This window comes from Lontra canadensis, unplaced genomic scaffold (assembly GCF_010015895.1).
Source record: "Lontra canadensis isolate GAN:19392208 unplaced genomic scaffold, GSC_riverotter_1.0 scaffold176, whole genome shotgun sequence".
Lineage (NCBI taxonomy): Eukaryota > Metazoa > Chordata > Mammalia > Carnivora > Mustelidae > Lontra > Lontra canadensis.
This window is the reverse complement of record NW_022631170.1, coordinates 683,047-700,826: the sequence shown is the minus strand read 5'-3', so window position 1 is coordinate 700,826 and position 17,780 is coordinate 683,047. Positions and strand designations below refer to the sequence as shown.

General features: G+C 51.1%; 1 protein-coding gene across 1 annotated transcript; it reads right to left on the bottom strand.

Annotated features, from left to right (window-relative positions):
- Positions 1-1,433: 1,433 nt before the first annotated feature.
- Positions 1,434-4,026, bottom strand: APLNR (apelin receptor). Its single transcript, XM_032846468.1, has one exon. It carries the CDS (start codon positions 3,540-3,542, stop codon positions 2,400-2,402), a length of 1,143 nt encoding a protein of 380 aa, XP_032702359.1. The 5' UTR covers positions 3,543-4,026; the 3' UTR covers positions 1,434-2,399.
- Between the last annotated feature and the right edge of the window lie 13,754 nt (positions 4,027-17,780).

Below are 17,780 nucleotides of genomic sequence, written 5' to 3'. Positions count from 1 at the left end.
AGTCCCCACCTGTGCCTTGCGCTGTGTCTGTCGCTCCCCATTCTGCCCGCCTCCCCCACTCCCTTTCCAGTTTCCCACCTGACTTCCCTTAGCTCCTACTTTCCTCCTGTGCTCCCTCAGCCCACACCACCTCCCACTGGAACATCTGCAAATGGGGGACCTTAACTCGTCCCAAGACGTCTGTGTGAGCAGAGGCTTTGGACACAACAGTTACACAAAACAGATTTATTGAATGAACCGCAGTGACTTCGAGGGTCAGAAAAAAAAAAAAATAGCAGAGACATTCCAAAGAAGGGGCTGGTCGGGGGTCAGGGAGCCTCCCCACTCTGTCCAGGGCAACCAATGAGTTCCAGGCAAGAGGTCTCTGGGGTCACTGTGAGGGCCTCAGAAGGGCACCCTCTTCCCTTCTAGATCTTCTAGATGTTTCCTCCAGCCTTAACCGCATACTTTGAGGAGAGCCCTGGGCTGAGAAAAGGAGTCTACGGAAGATTCTGGCCTGTGAAGGGGAGACTAAGCTGAAAGGGGCCTCTTCCTTTCTCCTCCTTCCTCTGCTCCCAGAGCTGGCGCCATCCCAGGGATGGTCAAGCTCTCCATTGACACCAAGCCGGGCTCTTCCTGCCTCCATGGCGCAAATCTTGCCCTTCACGTCCTGTCTGGAGTCTTCCATGAACAAAACCTGGAATATACACACCCTGCCCCAGCTCACAAAGGCGGCCGTCAGTTTGGTCCTTGAGGCCTCGCTGGTGGCATGACGTCAGGCCCTCAGCCCTGCTGCAGCTGCTCGGGTCCCCGTGCCAAGCCCCCCAGCCCAGCAGGAGAGGCCAACGGTGATCCTGAGGGTGAGGTGAGGAAAAACCCACCCAGCGCTTTTCACCCCAGGCAAGAACACCACAGACCCTGGAAAAGTGAGAATGGCAAGGAACACACTCATAAACTCAGAGCAGGGTGGGGAGGCGTGGAGAAGGGGCCAAGGGAAGCTCTTACCCACCTCCTGCTTCCCTCAGGGAACTAGGAAGGATGGGACCCAGCACACTGAGTGTCCTCAGGCCTTGGGGACAGATCTCCCCAGAGGGGCTGGCCCCAATACTAGCATAGACTTCTCTCTTAAAGCACGGACCTGCCGTCAGGGCCCCCAAATCCAGTGGGGGCGGGGTGGACTCATTTTATTCTCTATTGCCTCAATATGTCTCCCTCCCCCCAAGGATATTGTGTGAAGAGTGGAGAAGTGGTAGACAGTAGGGGGGTAGTTCACCCAAGTGACATGTGACGCTCTTCCATGTCCACACACACACACACACACACGTACACACACATGCATGCACACACACATAATTCTTGGCATCCAGATGCACCAGTGCTCAAGAAAAGTGTCCTGGCTGGGGATGCCAGGCGTGGTGTGGAGGCCTGTAGGGGCTCCAGGGGTTAGCAATCGGAGAGATAAGCCAAGCAGCATGTAGACTAAATACAGACTCCCTTCTTCCTCGACGTTCCCTTCCCAACTCCCCACTCCTATATGACACCAAGGAGCCAGCCGTCCCTGCACCAACCCCATAGCCTTCCAATGGACACACAGAATAGAGGCTGAAGAGAGGGTCTGAGGAAATCTGCAAAAAGCTCATCTCATTGGCATCTGGGAGGGGCTGCAAGAGGGGAGACCCCTTCTGGAATCCTTAGTGCCTGAAAGTGAACTGATCCAGTTTGCAGGAAAGTTCCGCAGCTCCCAGCTGCAGAGCCTGGAGCTAACTTGGCTGACACCAGCCCTCCCTCGCCAGCTGCCAGCCGAGGTCCCCGCTGCACTCCAGGGAGCCCAACAGAGCTGGGGCCAGGGCCATGTGTGCAAGCTTCAGGATTCTTAACCCTTAGGAGCCCTGCACAACCAGGAGGTGAACAGGGGAGGAAGAAGGGATTGAGGGAGGGGGTATGCTCCAGGAGAGTGGGTTGGAGCCAGCAGGTAAGGATTCGGAGCAGAAAGTGCAGCTGGAGGGGAAAGCAGGGGCAAGTAGAGGGGAGAGAACATTAGAAGAAAGGAGGGAAAAGAAAGAGCTGGAGATCCAAGAAAAAGAGTGGGGGCAACACATTTCAGTTGAGCCAAGCTGACTTCCCCTGTTTTATACAAATGGAGAAACTGAGGCTCAGGGGGGTTAAGAGACTCGAGCAAGGTCCCTCTCACAGATACCGAGTGGCCCAGCGCCAGCGCGAGTCCGCAGGACTCAGTCTCTTTCCACTGAACCACAAACCTCAAGGAGGAAGGAGGACCAGCGGGGGCAGGGAGGCAGGGAGCGAGGAAAAGGGTCAAATGCAAGGGAGAAGGTGCTATCATGCTACCTGACTTTCAGAGAGCAAGGGCAAAGGCCAGGGTGGGGCGGAGGGCACCGGGCTCCTCTCTGATCCCCCCAGCCCTAGTCAACCACGAGTGTCTCTTGGCTGTAGGGGATGGACTTCTCGTTCATCTGCTCTCCACCCTTCCCGGAGTTGGGGCCGGGCCCCTGGCTGTGGCCGGAAGAGTAGCTGGCCGACTTCTCGCCGCTGCTGCTGTGGGAGGCGCCGCGGCACCTGCTCTGGCCGCAGCACAGCATGGAGGTGCAGGCCTGGCGGAAGCGCGGGTCGAAGAAGGCGTAGAGGAAGGGGTTGAGGCAGCTGTTGACGTAGCTGATGCAGGTGCAGTAGGGGAAGACGTTCATGAGGAAGATGTCGAAGTCGCAGGGCCAGTGCAGCAGGCTGCCCAGCATGTAGAGCGTCTTCACCAGGTGGTAGGGCATCCAGCAGAGCGCAAAGGTCACCACCAGCACCACAATGATGCTCAGCAGTCGGCGCCGCTTCCGCAGGCCCTCGATGCGCTCCTTGCGGAAGTGGCCGGCGATGGTTTGCGCGATGAAGAAGTAGCAGGTCAGCATGACGGTGAAGGGCACCACGAAGCCCACGGCGGTGGACGAGACCCCCAGGCCCACCTCCCAGGCCCACTCCGAGCTGGAGGCGGCCACCATGGAGTAGTCCATGTAGCACTGCACCCTCGTGGTGTTCTCCAGGTCCCCGGTGGAGCGGAACACCATGACCGGCACGGCCAGGAGCGCGGCCAGCACCCACAGGCCCGCCGTGGCCGCGGCCCCGCTGACCCGCAGCCTCAGCCGAGCATTGGCCACGGGCCTCACGATGGCCAGGTAGCGGTCGAAGCTGAGCCCGGTGAGGCAGAAGACGCTGGCGTACATGTTGACGAAGATCACGTAGCTGCTGAGCTTGCACGCGAAGGTGCCGAAGGGCCAGTCGTAGTCCCGGTACGTGTACGTGGCCCACAGCGGCAGGGTCACCACGAAAGTCAGGTCCGCCACGGCCAGGCTGGCGATGAAGATGTCCGCCGAGCGTCTCTTCTCGCGGCTGCTGCGGAACACGGTCCAGAGCACCAGGCCGTTGCCCGTGGTGCCCAGGAGGAAGACCAGCAAGTAGATGGCCGGGATGAGGGCCCCCGAGGACTTCCAGTCCGAGTACTCACACTCAGACTGGTTGTCTGCCCCGTAGTAGTTGTCGAAATCGCCAGCCTCCTCCATGCCGGGCTTTGGAGAGAAGACGGGCAGAGGGTCCCCGGGGTCCCAGCTCCGTGGCTGTGGCACCAACTCAGCAAGTGCCCCAAGCGGCTGGCCTGAGCCTCAGAGGGCGGGCGAGAAGGGCTGAGGGTGTCCAGAGCCCTTCCCGGTGAGCGGCAGGAGCTGCCTCCGGATTCTGGAGGATGTCTGCTCCTGCAAACTTCCCTCCACCCTCTCCTGCCTTGTCCTGGCCTCAGCTAGGACACTTCCTTGCACCCTCCTGAGTCTCTGTCTCCTCCTTGTCTGGTCACTCCCTCCTCCCACCTCCAGACCAACCCCTCACTTGGAAGTCTTAAGATCTTTAAGTTACAGCCCACTTTTTTTTTTTTTTTTCCTCCTCCTTCTTCTCCCTGGGCAAGTGGACCAAACTGAGCCCTGCCGTGCTGGGCAGAATATTATCTGGTGTTTGCAGCAGCCTGCTCTCCTCCTGGCCCCGCCTTCACCCTCTGGCTACCACCCACCCATTCCCCAGCCTCTATCCCTGGTTTCCTCTGGCCTCTGGAGCACCCCCTCCCCAGTCCTCCCCACCCTCTCACTCTCACCCCCTCCCATCCACTCTAAATGGGGCAAATTATGCAGATTGGAATCCAGCCTGAGCTGGAGCCAGGACGGGTGGGGGGACAAGGAGGGTGTGAGATTTCGCAGGATGCTCCGAGCACCTGGCAAGCCCTCCTGGCCTGCTGGTCTGGCCCCTCAGGTCTGGCCCCCACCCCCCCGCTTGCCCTCCCACTCCCCCGCCCAGACCAGACTTCACTCTTCCCCTCATGGTCATCCTCCTTTACTCCTCCACTTTGACCCTCCTTTGGGAACATTTATGGTTTACAGACACAGTTAAGGGGATTTCTCTACAATTCATAAGCTGTTGGCAGACTGCAGTTTGCAGACAGCCTAGGAAGTTTTAGAGGGTTGAGGACAGAGTCCCAGGAGAAAGAAACTCCAGACAAACATCATTAAGTCTATGGGGAAACTGAGGCCTAAGGAGGTAAATGTCCTGCTTAAAGTTACAGGATGGATCTTGTTACAATACTCTTGTTTGTTTCTCTTCTTCTCCAAGCACCTAACAGGGCTTGCCGGATGATAGGTGATCACTAAATGACTGAGTGAGTAAAACAGATGGGTGAACTGGGGGGTGAGTGAAAAGAAGGGGCCATATGCGCTAAGGACCTAGGTGCATTTCAGTCTTTGGGGACCACGTCTCTAGGAGACCACGCAGCCAGGGGAGGGGGCAGAGAAAGAGGTGGTCACTGAGGGGCTGCTGTGGGTACAGTCCCACACACACTCACTTTGCCCTGTCTGCTCATCTTTCCAGGAGCTCTGGACAGGAAAGAGGGAAGGGTGCATAAGACATGATTTTTAAATATAACCCCCAAGAGTGGAGAAGTCCGTCTAAAGTTAAGCAGGGATAGGACAGGACAAAATCGGCAGATAAATCATGGCCCCATCCAAAGCAAAGGGCTTCTAAAACCGGAATTCCTGGTCTCCAAGGAGGGTTGGTCAGAACACCTTCTGCAGGGGTTTTCAAGCGAGGGCCTCAAACTCAAATACCCACAAGGACCTGGTTAAGAGTGTTCTACATTTTATATGTGCTTATTATCCCTTTCAGTTGGCACAACGACTTGCACTCTTACTAATCTCTACTTACGGATAAGGAAATGAAGACACGGGGAAGTGAAATAACTTGGCCAAGGTCACTCAGCCAGTCATTGTCAGAGCCAGAATTTGAGCACATGGGCTCACCCTCAAACTTCTCCTCTCCCCCAACCCTTTTTAGATTGGGGGTCTTTCACCTTCTGAGCATTACAGAAATGTAGGATAGCACTGAGATACCTATAATTGATTCTAAAATAAGCTATCTTGAGTGAAATTTTTATAAAAGATGGACTAAAATATTTTATAGATCCTCCCCACCCCACCCCACCCCTGCTCCTGATTGAACAGGTTATGAGAACTCTGGCTAGGAATGTCTGTACCCTTAGGGTTGGCACCATAACTCGATCCAGAAACTGCCCTGTGGCCAGCCATTCCCAAAGAGGACCCAGTAGACAGGGAAGGAATTGTCTGGGGCGTGCTTGCTCCGGCATGTTTGTCTAATAGAAGTCTATGCAGGTGGCAGAATGCCTTTCATTAATCTGTCCGTAAACTTGGGTGAAAGTGATCACCCTTGTCGGATTACCTCAACCTTGACCTATCAAAAGGGACCTGAGAGGTGTGCAGGAACCAGTTCGCCTAGGTCAGGTCATAATTGATGGTAGCTATTATGAATTAAATCACTCACTTGAAACATTGCAGGATAAAGGCCAAGTGCAAGACACCCGGGTAATCCAGATCTTCTCTCATTCTCCCAGAAAGATGGAGGAAACAGGGCCCTTTGCAGCTAGAAACATAGATGGGAAGCCAGTGAGCTTGGAGCATTCCCAAAATGAGGTCTCCGCCCTCCCCCCCATAGCCATTCCCACTTGGATCCTGAGCCATGTAGAGAGTCTCTTTATGGGCCCATCTCTTTAGTCCTCTGGCCGCTAGGCTCTCTGTCTCTGAGGGGGTAAGAAGTGGTTCATCTCACCAGAGGAACCAGACTCGTTGAAATAGAAGGGAACTGGGGGCCAAGCCTGGGAGAGGGCTACTGGTTAGGGCTGGACTGGGTGAAGTGCAGTTAAGATCTGACCTCCTACCCAGTGGTAGCCAGAAATCACAGAATCAGCCAGCCTCACCTCCTGGCCTGGCATCCAAGACCCCTGTCCATCCCACACAGAAGATAAGTTTAGTCAAGAGGAGCCATAGCTGAAGCCTGATCTTACGTGGCTCCAGGGCTCTGAAGGAATTCCTCACCAGACAGAGCACACCTGGGCAGACATCTGTGTTCATTTGGGCACCACCCCTCCCCCACTCAAGCCGGAGCCTGGCAAAGGCCTGTTGAATTAAAACTGTAGGAAACACACTCAGGAGAAGACGGGGAAAGGCCAGGTCTTCACTCCAGGGCCACTCCTTTCGCACTCAGAAGGGCACCTCTTTGCTGCATTGATCCAGGATAATCGGCCCTGAGCCATCTGGCAGGCCGGCAGCTGGGGCAGGGCTGTTGGCCAGTGTCCCCCAGGCTGGCCTGCCCTGGAGAGGCCAACCCAGTTGCCCCGGGGACTTTGCACTCTCCCCAGTCATTTCTTCAGGGTATTGTGAGGAGTCTGGCATGAATAGCTCCTGTCAGATCAGCGCCCCAGACCAGCTGCGGGTCCCTCTGGGGACAGCCCGGACTGCTGGGGACCTCTGCAGCCAGTGAATCAGTCGCAGTCACCCACCCCAGCCCTGGGCTGGCTCCTGGCCTAGAAAGCGAGACTGCCTCGGCCCCGTGCCCGGGACTGCGTGTGTGGCTGTGTGAGATCACTGGCAAGCTTGCGTGTGCTGTGGGGTGCGAGTGTGCTTCCGCGAGCTGCTGTGTGCTGGGCTCAGGGACTGGATGGGCCTCCTCCTTGGAGGGACAGGAAAGAGTGGTTAATTGGATCTCTCTAAGGGCTTGGGGTGAGGGAGAAAGCCCAAAGCCCGGGGTCTGCAGAGACCTGCCCGGACCTTGCCCCAGGCTCTGGGTGGGGGACATCAAAGCGCAAGCTGTCTTTCTCTGCCCCTTGCTGACTTCTCACCTCCTCCTCCAGCCCCCGCTGCAGCCCCCTCACTTCACAGGTCTGCTTTGAACTCACCCTGGGCCACAGGGCCCTTTTCTCCCCTTCCCCAGAGAAAGCACAGCTGTGTCCTGAACAGCTGGTGGTATTATCTGAGGGGAAGGGGGGGAGGACGGGGATGGGGATGAAACTGGGCTGCCCAGCCCACTCAGGGATTCCTCTCCCCTTTCTTCAGCCACACAACAACCCCTTCCCCATCCCAGCCCTGTGCACACTCACACACTCACACTCACACACACTCACTCACAAGCCCTATCTTAGCAGTTTATCTGAACAAAACCAAATGGCCAGCTGCCTCTGACAATTAAAGCAGACCCCACCCACAGCCCCTCAGCAGCCCCTTCCTTCTCCCCTGGCCATTTGGTGCCACTTCAAACTCCCAGGCGCTCTCCAAACACAGAGGACACCTGGGGCTCCGGGGACAGCAAATGCAGGAAAGCCTGCTGGCCCAAGCACCAGACCATATAAGTTCCAGTCCCATCTTGGCTACTATACTAATTCATTCACTCAGCAACTATTTAATGAGCAGCTACTATAAGCCAGACTCCAGCCGAGGCACGTGGCGCACACTGAATTGTGTGAGCAGCTCAGACCACATCCCTGATCTCCTGCACATGCCTTCTAGAGGCGGAGAAGAACCCAAAGAGCTGATTGCAAAACAGACTTGAGGAACTCAGATAATGAGGAGAGTGCATCAGTGGCAGGCAGGGTGGGCCTCCAGAAGAGGGCCTTCTTGGAGTGGCTGACCTTCTAGCTAAAATCTGAATGACCACCTTGCCTGTGACCCTGCACCAGGCTCTGCCCTCTCTGAGCCTCAGGGTCCCTGTCCATACAGGAGGACATCGATCCAGCTGGAGATTCTGGGACCTGTGGCAGTGGCTCCCAGAGGTGGTTGGAAAAGTGGATTTCTTGCTAACAGGGTCAGAACAGGGAGGCAAAATGAGATCAGAATCCTTTCTCCCTGCCGTGACACCAAACCCCCATTAATGGGTTATTTATTAGGCTGTGATTCCCCTCAGTCACCCCCTCACCCCCCACCTGACATTACCCCCCCATTATTTAACACAAAGTTGGGCCTCTAGTAAATGTGTGGGGACCCTTTCTCAAGCCATTGATCCGTCTCACCCAAGCTGAAGCCCTAGAAGACAGTAATGGGGTGGGGGGCAAGGGGGTCTCATGGGGTCAGCCTCAGCATTTCATGAAACCTTTTGGAAATGGTGCACCCCCCAGCCCGTTTTCAGACAACCCTCCTTAAATGTCAAGGCTCCCCCGAGCTTGGATTTTCACAACCCACTTTGGTGGCTCTGATTCCTCCTCCTTGGTACTCAGGAGGTCTTTGATGAATAAGAACTGAGAATATGAATTAATTATTATTTCACAGGGAGGATTAGATAAACAGAATCCTTCCAAAATGACAACTCACTGCTCAGAGAGAAGGGAGAGCATGGCCAGTGGGCTCTGCTGTGCGGCCAGTCCTCCATTCCATACACTCGGCTTTGCTGATGAGGAAAGGGAGGCCTGAGGGGGACAAGGGAGCTCCTCCAGGTGTCCCCACCGGGTCAGACCCATAGTCCCCCGTGCCACTCAGTCTTCCCCTCCCATCCCTAAAGATCAAGTCCCAAGGACGCCTCTCTCCTTGGAACTCACTCGCCTTTGTTAGCCTGACAGGAGGGCCTGGGCAGGAGGCAGCTAGGACAGGAAACAGAGTGGAGGCCGGAAGGAGGTCAGGAAGAGGCGGACAGGCCCCAGGCCCCCGCTCACACCAAGGCCTCTCCAGTCTTCAGGAGAGCAACAGGGTGTTTCCAAAAATATTTACAGTGAGTCTAAATTAATGAGGTCCTGTATCAGTATGGACAATGGGAGGATGTGGAGCCAGGCCCTCCAGGGGAGAAGACCAACGCCAACAGCCCATCGGCTGCACCAGGGCTCTGGAGCTTAGGGAAGGCCCCCCGCGACCCACCCCGACTGACCACTGGAGGAGGAAGTCAAGCCCTCTGCCCTGGGGCCAGAACGGGCACTGCAGACAATGGCTCCCCATCCTGGCTGCCCAGAACACAACCTCCCGGGGAGAAGGAAGACCTCCTGGACCCCCAGGACTGCAAAGAGCAACATCCACCTGCCTCCCTGCTCCAATCCAGCCTGGAAATCTCCTCGATTGCACCCCAGTCTGAGGGCCCACCAGGGGCTTCTTGAACACCTCTGCTGACCAGAGACTCACTCCTGCCCTTGGGAGCCCATCCCCGCTCCACATGGGTACAGCACTGCTCATTCCAACAGTGCCATGTGCAATAGAGCACAGGGGTTCAGACCACAGTGTTGCTGCCTACCAGTCACGTTGCCATGGGTAAAGGAGCCATTTCAAGCCTCGCTTTTCTCAGCTATAACATGGATGTTGTTATAGTATCTACCTTATGGGGCTGGTGTGAGGCTTCAACACAAGGTAAAGTGGTAGGGGTAGGGGGGTGCCACTTAGGCAGAAAGATGCAGCAAAGATGCAGAGAGGCAAAACAAAGTTGTTTTGGTTTGTTTGTTTTTTTTCCTTTCATTTTGCGTCTCCGCAAAACCTCTGGGGGCTACAGTTAGATATAGCTGGAAAAGCCAAACTCCATCTTGTTGCCGTTAAAATGACACAGAAGGACATCTGGGGGCCTCAGTCAGTTAAGCATCTGCCTTTGGCTCAGGTCATGATCCCAGGGTCCTGGGATCAAATCCCACATCAGGCTCCCTGTTCAGTGGGGAGCCTGCTTCTCCGTCTCCCTCTGCTGCTCCTCCTGCTTGTGTGCCCCCTCTCTCTCTCTCTGACAAATTAATTAATTAATTACATCTTTAAAATAAATAAATAAAGTGACACAGAAAAGCTCGACCTGCACTGTCCCGTGTATTGGCCACTCAGCAAAGGTGGCTACCAAGCCCTTGAAACATGGTCAGGGCCAGAGAAGAAGAGCTCCGGGTATAAAATAACATGCCAGCTGCAAAGACTCCACACAGAGAGAAGACAGAAGACATCTCATTCGTAATTCTTTATATTGATTACACATCCAAATGATAATGTTTTGAATACATTGGGGTAAATGAAATACATGACTCAAATGAATTTTACCTGTTTCTTTTGCTTTATTAATGTGGCTATTGGGATTATGTTCCTGTTGGACAGCGCTGAGCTAAAGGACCAGCTCTACACTTTAAGATGCCCACTCCAGAGGCACCTTAGGGGGTTGGGTTAGGAAGGGGAAGTAAATGCCATTGTTCAGACTGAAGTTCTGTATTAAGGGGAAGACTGGGATTTTTTTTTTTTTTTTTTCGTCAAATGGCACAATCCAAGAGGGATGTGATTTCTCTTCTTCCTGAGCTAGGATGCCAAGCTAACATGACTTCTAGGACTAGGTGAAATCTTTTCACATCCTGATAGGTGACGTTGTCAGGCACCACAGAAGCACTTCTAAACACTTTCCTCAATGTGATTTTCATTAAGAAAAATTTTTTAATTTCATTAAAAATTCATCAGATAACTTCCATCACGATTTCCATTTTACAGATCAGTAAATCAATATTCAGAAACTTACCTCACTAGCTCAGGAGCGTTTGGCTTACAAGTAACAGAGAGGAGACAGAGGGCTGCCATCAGGGCTCACAGGAGTTCACAAGGTCATGACAGCAACAAAATAATTTGCAAGACCTGCAAATGTGCTTTGCACTGATTACATGAGTCAACTCTGAGGGCAAAATGCCTGCTTTCAAATCCTCATTCTGCTACTCTATCTCTCTGAGCCTTGGTTTCATTAACTATACAGTGGGGTAATAACACACTTGCAGTGGTCAGAACTATGAGATACTAGAGAAAAAGACCAGGTCCATGCCTGGCAGAGAGAATTGCTCAGCAAAAATTGCTGATTACAGTGATCTCATTCTCGCAATCACCCTGCGGGATTGGAAGGGTCAATGAAAATAAATAGGAACGATAATATTCCCAGCTTATAAATGCAGAAATTGAGGCACAAAGACATGGAGAATCTTGGCTAAGTCCCCTGATTTCTAAGTCTTGGAAGGAGACTTCAAACCCAGGATGGCTGGCTCCCATGGTATATAGTTCATTATCCTGAACAATCTGTGAAGTCATATTTTTTTCTTGTTCTTTAAAACGTTCTATTTTAGTTTCTTGAGGTATGAACATTGTCTGCTCTGCCTGCCCAACATTTTGATGGCAGCCAGTGGGACAGTCCCCAGCTTGGTGTGAGTGCAGAGAGGCTGCCTCTGCTTGCAGAGGGGTTAACCAGGACCCCGAGGACACCCTGAGTACCACAGGTGTCCGATGGCCATGGGCCTTTGCCAAGGAGGCATGAAGCAGTCACTACAGCATCTCTTGCCCCTAGGACTGCTCAGAGACTAGGAGTGGTCGGGGAGATGGAAATAGGCACTGGACATCAGTGTCACTACCAGACCAGAGCACAGAGCTGCCTCCCAAGCTACACCCTGGCCAGGCTGGGATCTGCTGTGTGCTTCTGACCTGGGAGATGCTGACATCTGGTGGGGACGAGCTGGTACTCAGTCTTGACCTCCCCTGAGCCTGATTCTCAGCACTGGCTTCTGGGTCCTGCCTTGGGGGCAAAGACCCCATGAGCAGAGTCCCCAGGCGGCTAAGGTAAGCCAGACCTCTCCTTCTTCTTCTAGGTTCCCATGGCATCTGGAATTGCCAACCCCAGATTCTTCCAGCTGTGGGGCTGTGCTAAGAATCGTTAGCACAGGGGACTTAGCCACAGTCCAGCCAGCTGGTGATTCTGAGGCTGAGCGGATCCTAGCACCCAACTAGCTCAGGAGCCCAGTGTCCTGGAGAATCAAGCACTAGATCTTTACACCCACCACAGTGTTTTGAGCTACATGTTATTTCCTGAAGTGTAGTTACACTGAGCTGTAATTACCCAATATCACATTATGACACTCATGTAGGAAAAGAAATGTTCTTGTCATTTCCACTTTGGGTGAAAACCAGACACACTGAATCATCCTTAGGGTTATTCATGACACTTCCCCAAGCACGTCACTGTGCAAAGACACATAAAAGGGGAAAGTGTAACTCTTTTATTAAAGAAAATTATGGACTAGAAAAAGACTAAGGAAACTTTTTTAAAATAAACTGACAACTGATAGGGAAAAAGTTGGTCCTGAAGTCCCTGGAGACAGGACTCTCATTGCTGAGCACCCAGCGCCACCTTGTGGTCACTTGCATGACAACAACAGCAACCTCCACTTAGCTCACTTAGCCGTTTAAGACTTGTTGAGAATTTCTTGTCTGAGCCTTTAACTCAATGGACTTTGCACTGAAATGTCTCCCGCTACACCCACAGATTTTAGCATGGACGAAAGATGGACACACAAATTGAGGGATTGAGCAAGAAGTGTGAATACACAAATACTCCTCATTCAGAACCCTGCCAAGCTATTGCAATCTTAGCCCTGGGACCCTGGGGGCTTCATAGGAATTTAACTGAATATAAATTTTTTAATGTGTATGTGTGCTTTTTATCTTCTCCTCTTTCTCTTCCTGGGAAAGATTTTCCTATATCTCGGGCAAGAGCTAGTGTGATAAGACAAATGAACACAGAGAGAAGGGGACAGAGCCAATCAGTGGCCACACCAGCATGAGAGCTCCAGGCTCCTGAGACTCACTCACTTAAAGAGTGAGTTTTTCTGGGTAGGGACCCTGTGCTAAGCTCAGTGGTGAGCCCAAACCCTACCTAGCCCTCTACCTTTGAAAAACAAAAAGTAATGGGGAAGACCAGCATCTGCTAACTGACATGATGAAAAGTTAAGCATTAGCAGTGGAAAGCAATGAAGGAAAGTCATATCCACAGCCAGAGTTTTAGGGTCTGACGCTTAGAGTCTCCAAGTACTAAAAAGACTATGACCTCCCCCACAACCAATTTAAAATTAAAACAAACAACAAAAAGACAAGTATAATGAAATCCCCAAAAAGTCCTGTCTTGCCCACGAAGACTTCTTTGATGTTATTTTATTTGTGAAAAGTCAAATAGCATGTTGTGAAAAGTTAGGAGTAACGCTGTTTCATTAGTGCTTGAAATACAAAATACATACCTAGTCTGCCTATTGAAGAATCCAGAAGTGGACTTGTATATAAGGGTTTGACCTAGTCAGGAAAATCAAGAAATACTCCCCTTGAAGAAATGATCACTGACCTGAGAGCTTCAAGATGAGAAGGCAGGTAGGAGAAAAGGATGATGAACAATTACAGCAAACCTTGGGCAGAGCATGTACAAAGGTCCTGAGGCAGCTGGAGCTTGGGAAAGCTAAGGCCAAAAGTAGGTGGGTGAGGACAATGGAGACTCTGTTGCAAGAGGAGGCAAAGGGCCAGGCCACATGAGGCTTTGTGGGCCACCTTGAGGAGTTTTGCCTTTATCTTTCCAGAAATGGAGAGCAGTGAAAGGATTTTAATTAGTAGGCCATGGTGACAATATCCAGTTGGTGTTACAGAAAAGCTATTCCGGCTGTGTGTGGAGAATGGATATGAAGGACAAGCGTTTAGTTAGAAGACATTTGTTCCCACAAGAGATGATAGAAGCTTTGATTAAGATGTGGTAGTCAAAATGGAGAGAAGTGACCAGATTTCAGGGATATTTTGGATTAGATCTAGGTATAAGGAGAAAGGCGATGTCAGGATGTGTCTTGGGTTTCTCACTTGCTGGAACTAAATGAATAGGGTGTCACTCATAGAAACAGGGTGCGGTAGGAAGTGGTAAGTGAACCCTGATATCTGTTTTCTCCTTCTCTATTTAGAGATGGCATGGGAGTCCTATCACGTGGTCAGATCCTCTCAGGTTCCCCTGTCCTTGTCCCTACTCTGCAAGAGCTCTGATGAACCTGAAGCAGGCAGTCTGGTGGATCCTCGTCTCTGGCCCATGCTGTGCCTACTGACCCCCCTCTGGAGCTTCTGGTGCCCATGTCCTTGCAGACATGCTAGCTCAGAAAAGCAAGAGTGTTAGCACCCCAGGGGATGAACTACCAACCAATGGAAAACAAGCCAGAGGAGAAATCCATCCTGCATTCTCTCCCAGAGGGCTGGTCCTCAGGGGCCGTTTATACAATTTACTGCAGTCATCCTATCCATTGGCCAGTCCATAATATTCATACTCATCTTATCTCTCCCTCCTTCCTGTGCCACTCCCCTTGCAACTTACTCTTATTGCCTGGGAATTGGTTCCCTAATAAAATAAGAGCACAGAAGCCCCCTGCCTCAGACGTCACCCTGAGGGGAACCCAATCTAGGCAGTAATATGACCCCCCCCATGTATTAACTGGGGTCACAGATGCATGACCAGAGACTGGCATGTCCAGCCTCCCTCTCTACAGTTTACTCTCTAACTGTCCACAGGGTATGGGTAGAAGTGATATGTACTTTCCCTGGGTCACAACCTTTAAAGGGGACATTGCTTACTCTTCACTTACCGGAACAGGAACAGGGGGCTAGTGAGCCAGCACTGACCATGTGCATGAAGACAGGATGTGGAGGGATGGCAGAAGAGCTGGCCACCCCGTGGAGGAGAGCTGAGCCACCCACTGTCTCATCTCACAGCTTCACTATGCCATAACTAACACATAGGAAGACCAGGTTGGGGAAAACCCTTCAGTCCAGTTTTGAACATTTTGTTTTTGAGCAGCCTTTCAGAGATCTGAGTGAAATGGCAAATGAGATGTGAGCCTGGAAGTCAGAGGGAAGGCGTGGACTGAAAACATAAGTTTGTGAATCATCTCCCTCTTCTTTGTGGCTGGTAATGAAAGTCTCATTGTGTCTGAAGTGGTCTAGAAAGAGGGGAGAGAGTGAGAACAGAGGGGAGCCTGGGGGAGGGAGCTTCTAAGGGGGCCCAGTCATCCCCACCTCCTGGATCTATGCCCTTGTGCAACTCCCCTTGAATGTGAGCTAGACCTAGTGAATTGCTTCTAAAAAATAGAATATGGGAAAAGGGATGGGATGTCACTTCCAAATCAAGTCATAAAAAGACTGTTTCCATCTTGGATGTCTTCTCTCTCAATCACTTGCTCTGAGGGAAGTCAACCACCATGTTGTAAGCTTCCTCATGGATAGATCCACATGGCAAGGACCTGAAGGAGGCCTCTGGCCAATAGCCGGGGAGGGGCTGAAAACCTGAATCCAACATCCATCCTGTGAAAAAATGAATCCTGCCAATAAGCACATGAGGGAGATTGAAAGCAGATTCTACAGTCCTGGTCAAGCTTTCAGAATGCTCTTCAGCCCTGGCCAACACCTTAACTGCAGGCTTGGGAGACTTTACTCCAGAGACATCTAGTAAAACCACAGCCAGATTCCTGATCCAGAGAAACCATGGGATAATAAATGTTTGTTTTCTAAGCTATCAGGTTTGGGAGTGATCTGTTTCCCAGCAATCAGTAACTAAGACAGAGCAGATTCCAGAGTCCTGAGGACCTCTAACGCTTTAATGGCTGGGAGTGAACAACAAGCCATTACAGGAAGCCATGGGCATAGACAGCAATCCAAGTGGGAGCCGAGTCACAGAACCCAGGAGAAGATAGGAGGGAAGAGTCAGCAGTGTTGAGATGCTGCTGAGAGAGGAAGTTAGACGAGAGACAAATACTTGATGAACATCAAGATGGTGGGGGGGGCACCGGTGACCTTGTGATCCAAGCTGCTCCTTCAGGACCAGTGGGCCTGGAAAATCTGTTTAGAATGATTGAGGAGAAAGCTGGAAAAGAGGAACTACAGAACTTTTCCTCGAACTTTGAAAGAAAAAGCAAAAATAGAGGAGGACAGAATTTTTTTAACGGCAAAGATGTGAGCTTGCCGAAGAGCCAAGGGGGGCTTCTGGGATGGCAGGGTTTGGAGTGCCAGGGACCCACTCCTCAGGAAAGAACCATCACTGGTGAAAGTCATTATACCCAACCACTAGAAGTCTCTGGAAATGGTCGCAAGAAAGGCTAGCACACAAAGAAACATTTATTTAAGAACTAAATCTCAGTAAGTATAGGGAGACTCCATGTAACTTGAGCTTCCTTCCCCAGTTCATCTCAACAAGACAATGGAAGCTCTAATCAGAGTGGGTTGTGTGAATAAAGTGGGCCTCCCTCTCCTCTACGTTCCCTGTCAAAGGCTAGAGTTGTTCACAGGAAAAGGCAGGCTACTAGCATTTCTCATTTACCCAAACTCCAAGTTGCAAAAGCTAACCTCCTGGCAGAGGTGGCCAAACTATCAGTGGCTCATTCCCTCCACTTAGTGCTCACTCATAGATCAGAGACATAACTGCAGGCACAGCAGGTTAAGAATATGGGGGCCCTAATTGTCCTCACCCCAGCTCAGTTGTAGAATGGAGGTTCTATACCAGGAGAAGCAAGCCGAGAAGACTAGAGGCTGCCATCACCACTCAGTGCCCTGCTCCTAAATCAGGGTGGTCACTCCAAGAGCAGTGACTGTCCCAGCCCTCACCTCTGAAGAAATGGTTCAGAGATTTTCACCTAGGATAAGAGGCAGTTAATATGAACGGAAAGCTCCAAAGCTCTTGCCAGAGGGACTGAATTTATTTGAAATGGAGTGTGGGGAATTTCAAAACTTAGAGTGCTCACAAAAGCAATGAAGATTTTGGTGGTAAGCAATGAAGAGGAAGTTAGTAGATCCATGAGAGCAGCAAGCTAAATCACAGGCCAGCTAGTTTACCAGAAAGAATCCAGTTAAGAGACAACAAAGAGGAGCCATCCTGGGTCAGAACAAACCTCAAAGACTTGCCTTTAAGGCTCCTTCTGCAAAGGTGCCCAAATCTAATTGGGTTGGAATGCAGAACAGTGTACAGCCCCATTGCATTGACAACAACAATAGAGCAATCAGAAGAAAATGAGTGGAGTCTAAGGGCTAGATATGATAATAGCAAAGGCAAGGAGGTTAATAGAGATTTTAGAAAAAGAGACCATCAAAGAGAGCCCTGCTAAAACCCACCACCCCAGGGTGTCTGAGTGCATGTCTCACTCTGGGAGGAGTAACATCAGAGGCTTCATATTAAGGTGGAAATATAATTTGCTAAAATAGTCCAGCCGAGTCACTAAACAAACACATGAGCAACAACAGAAACAAATCAAAGAGGGAGAGAATATCAGTCTCCAGAATTTCTACAATATATCATCACCTAAAATGTCCAGATTTCAAGAAAAAAATTACAAGACAGGCAAAGAAACAAAAAAGTATAGCCCATGCAAAGGGGTTGGGGGCAGGGAGGGTGGGGAAGCAGCAGCAGAAACCATCTGTGACATAACCCAGATGTCAGATGTAACAGACTTCACAATAGCCATTATAAATATGATGAGAGAAGTAAAGGGAATCATGCTTAAAGAAGTAAAAGATGGTGATACAGTGTTCCATCAAAAAAAGACTATCAATAAAGTGATAGAGATTATATATATATTTTTAAAAGAACCAAATGGAAAATCTGAAGTTGAAAAGTGTAGTAGCTGATATGAAAAAATGCACTAGAGGGATTCAACAATAGATCTGAACTGACAG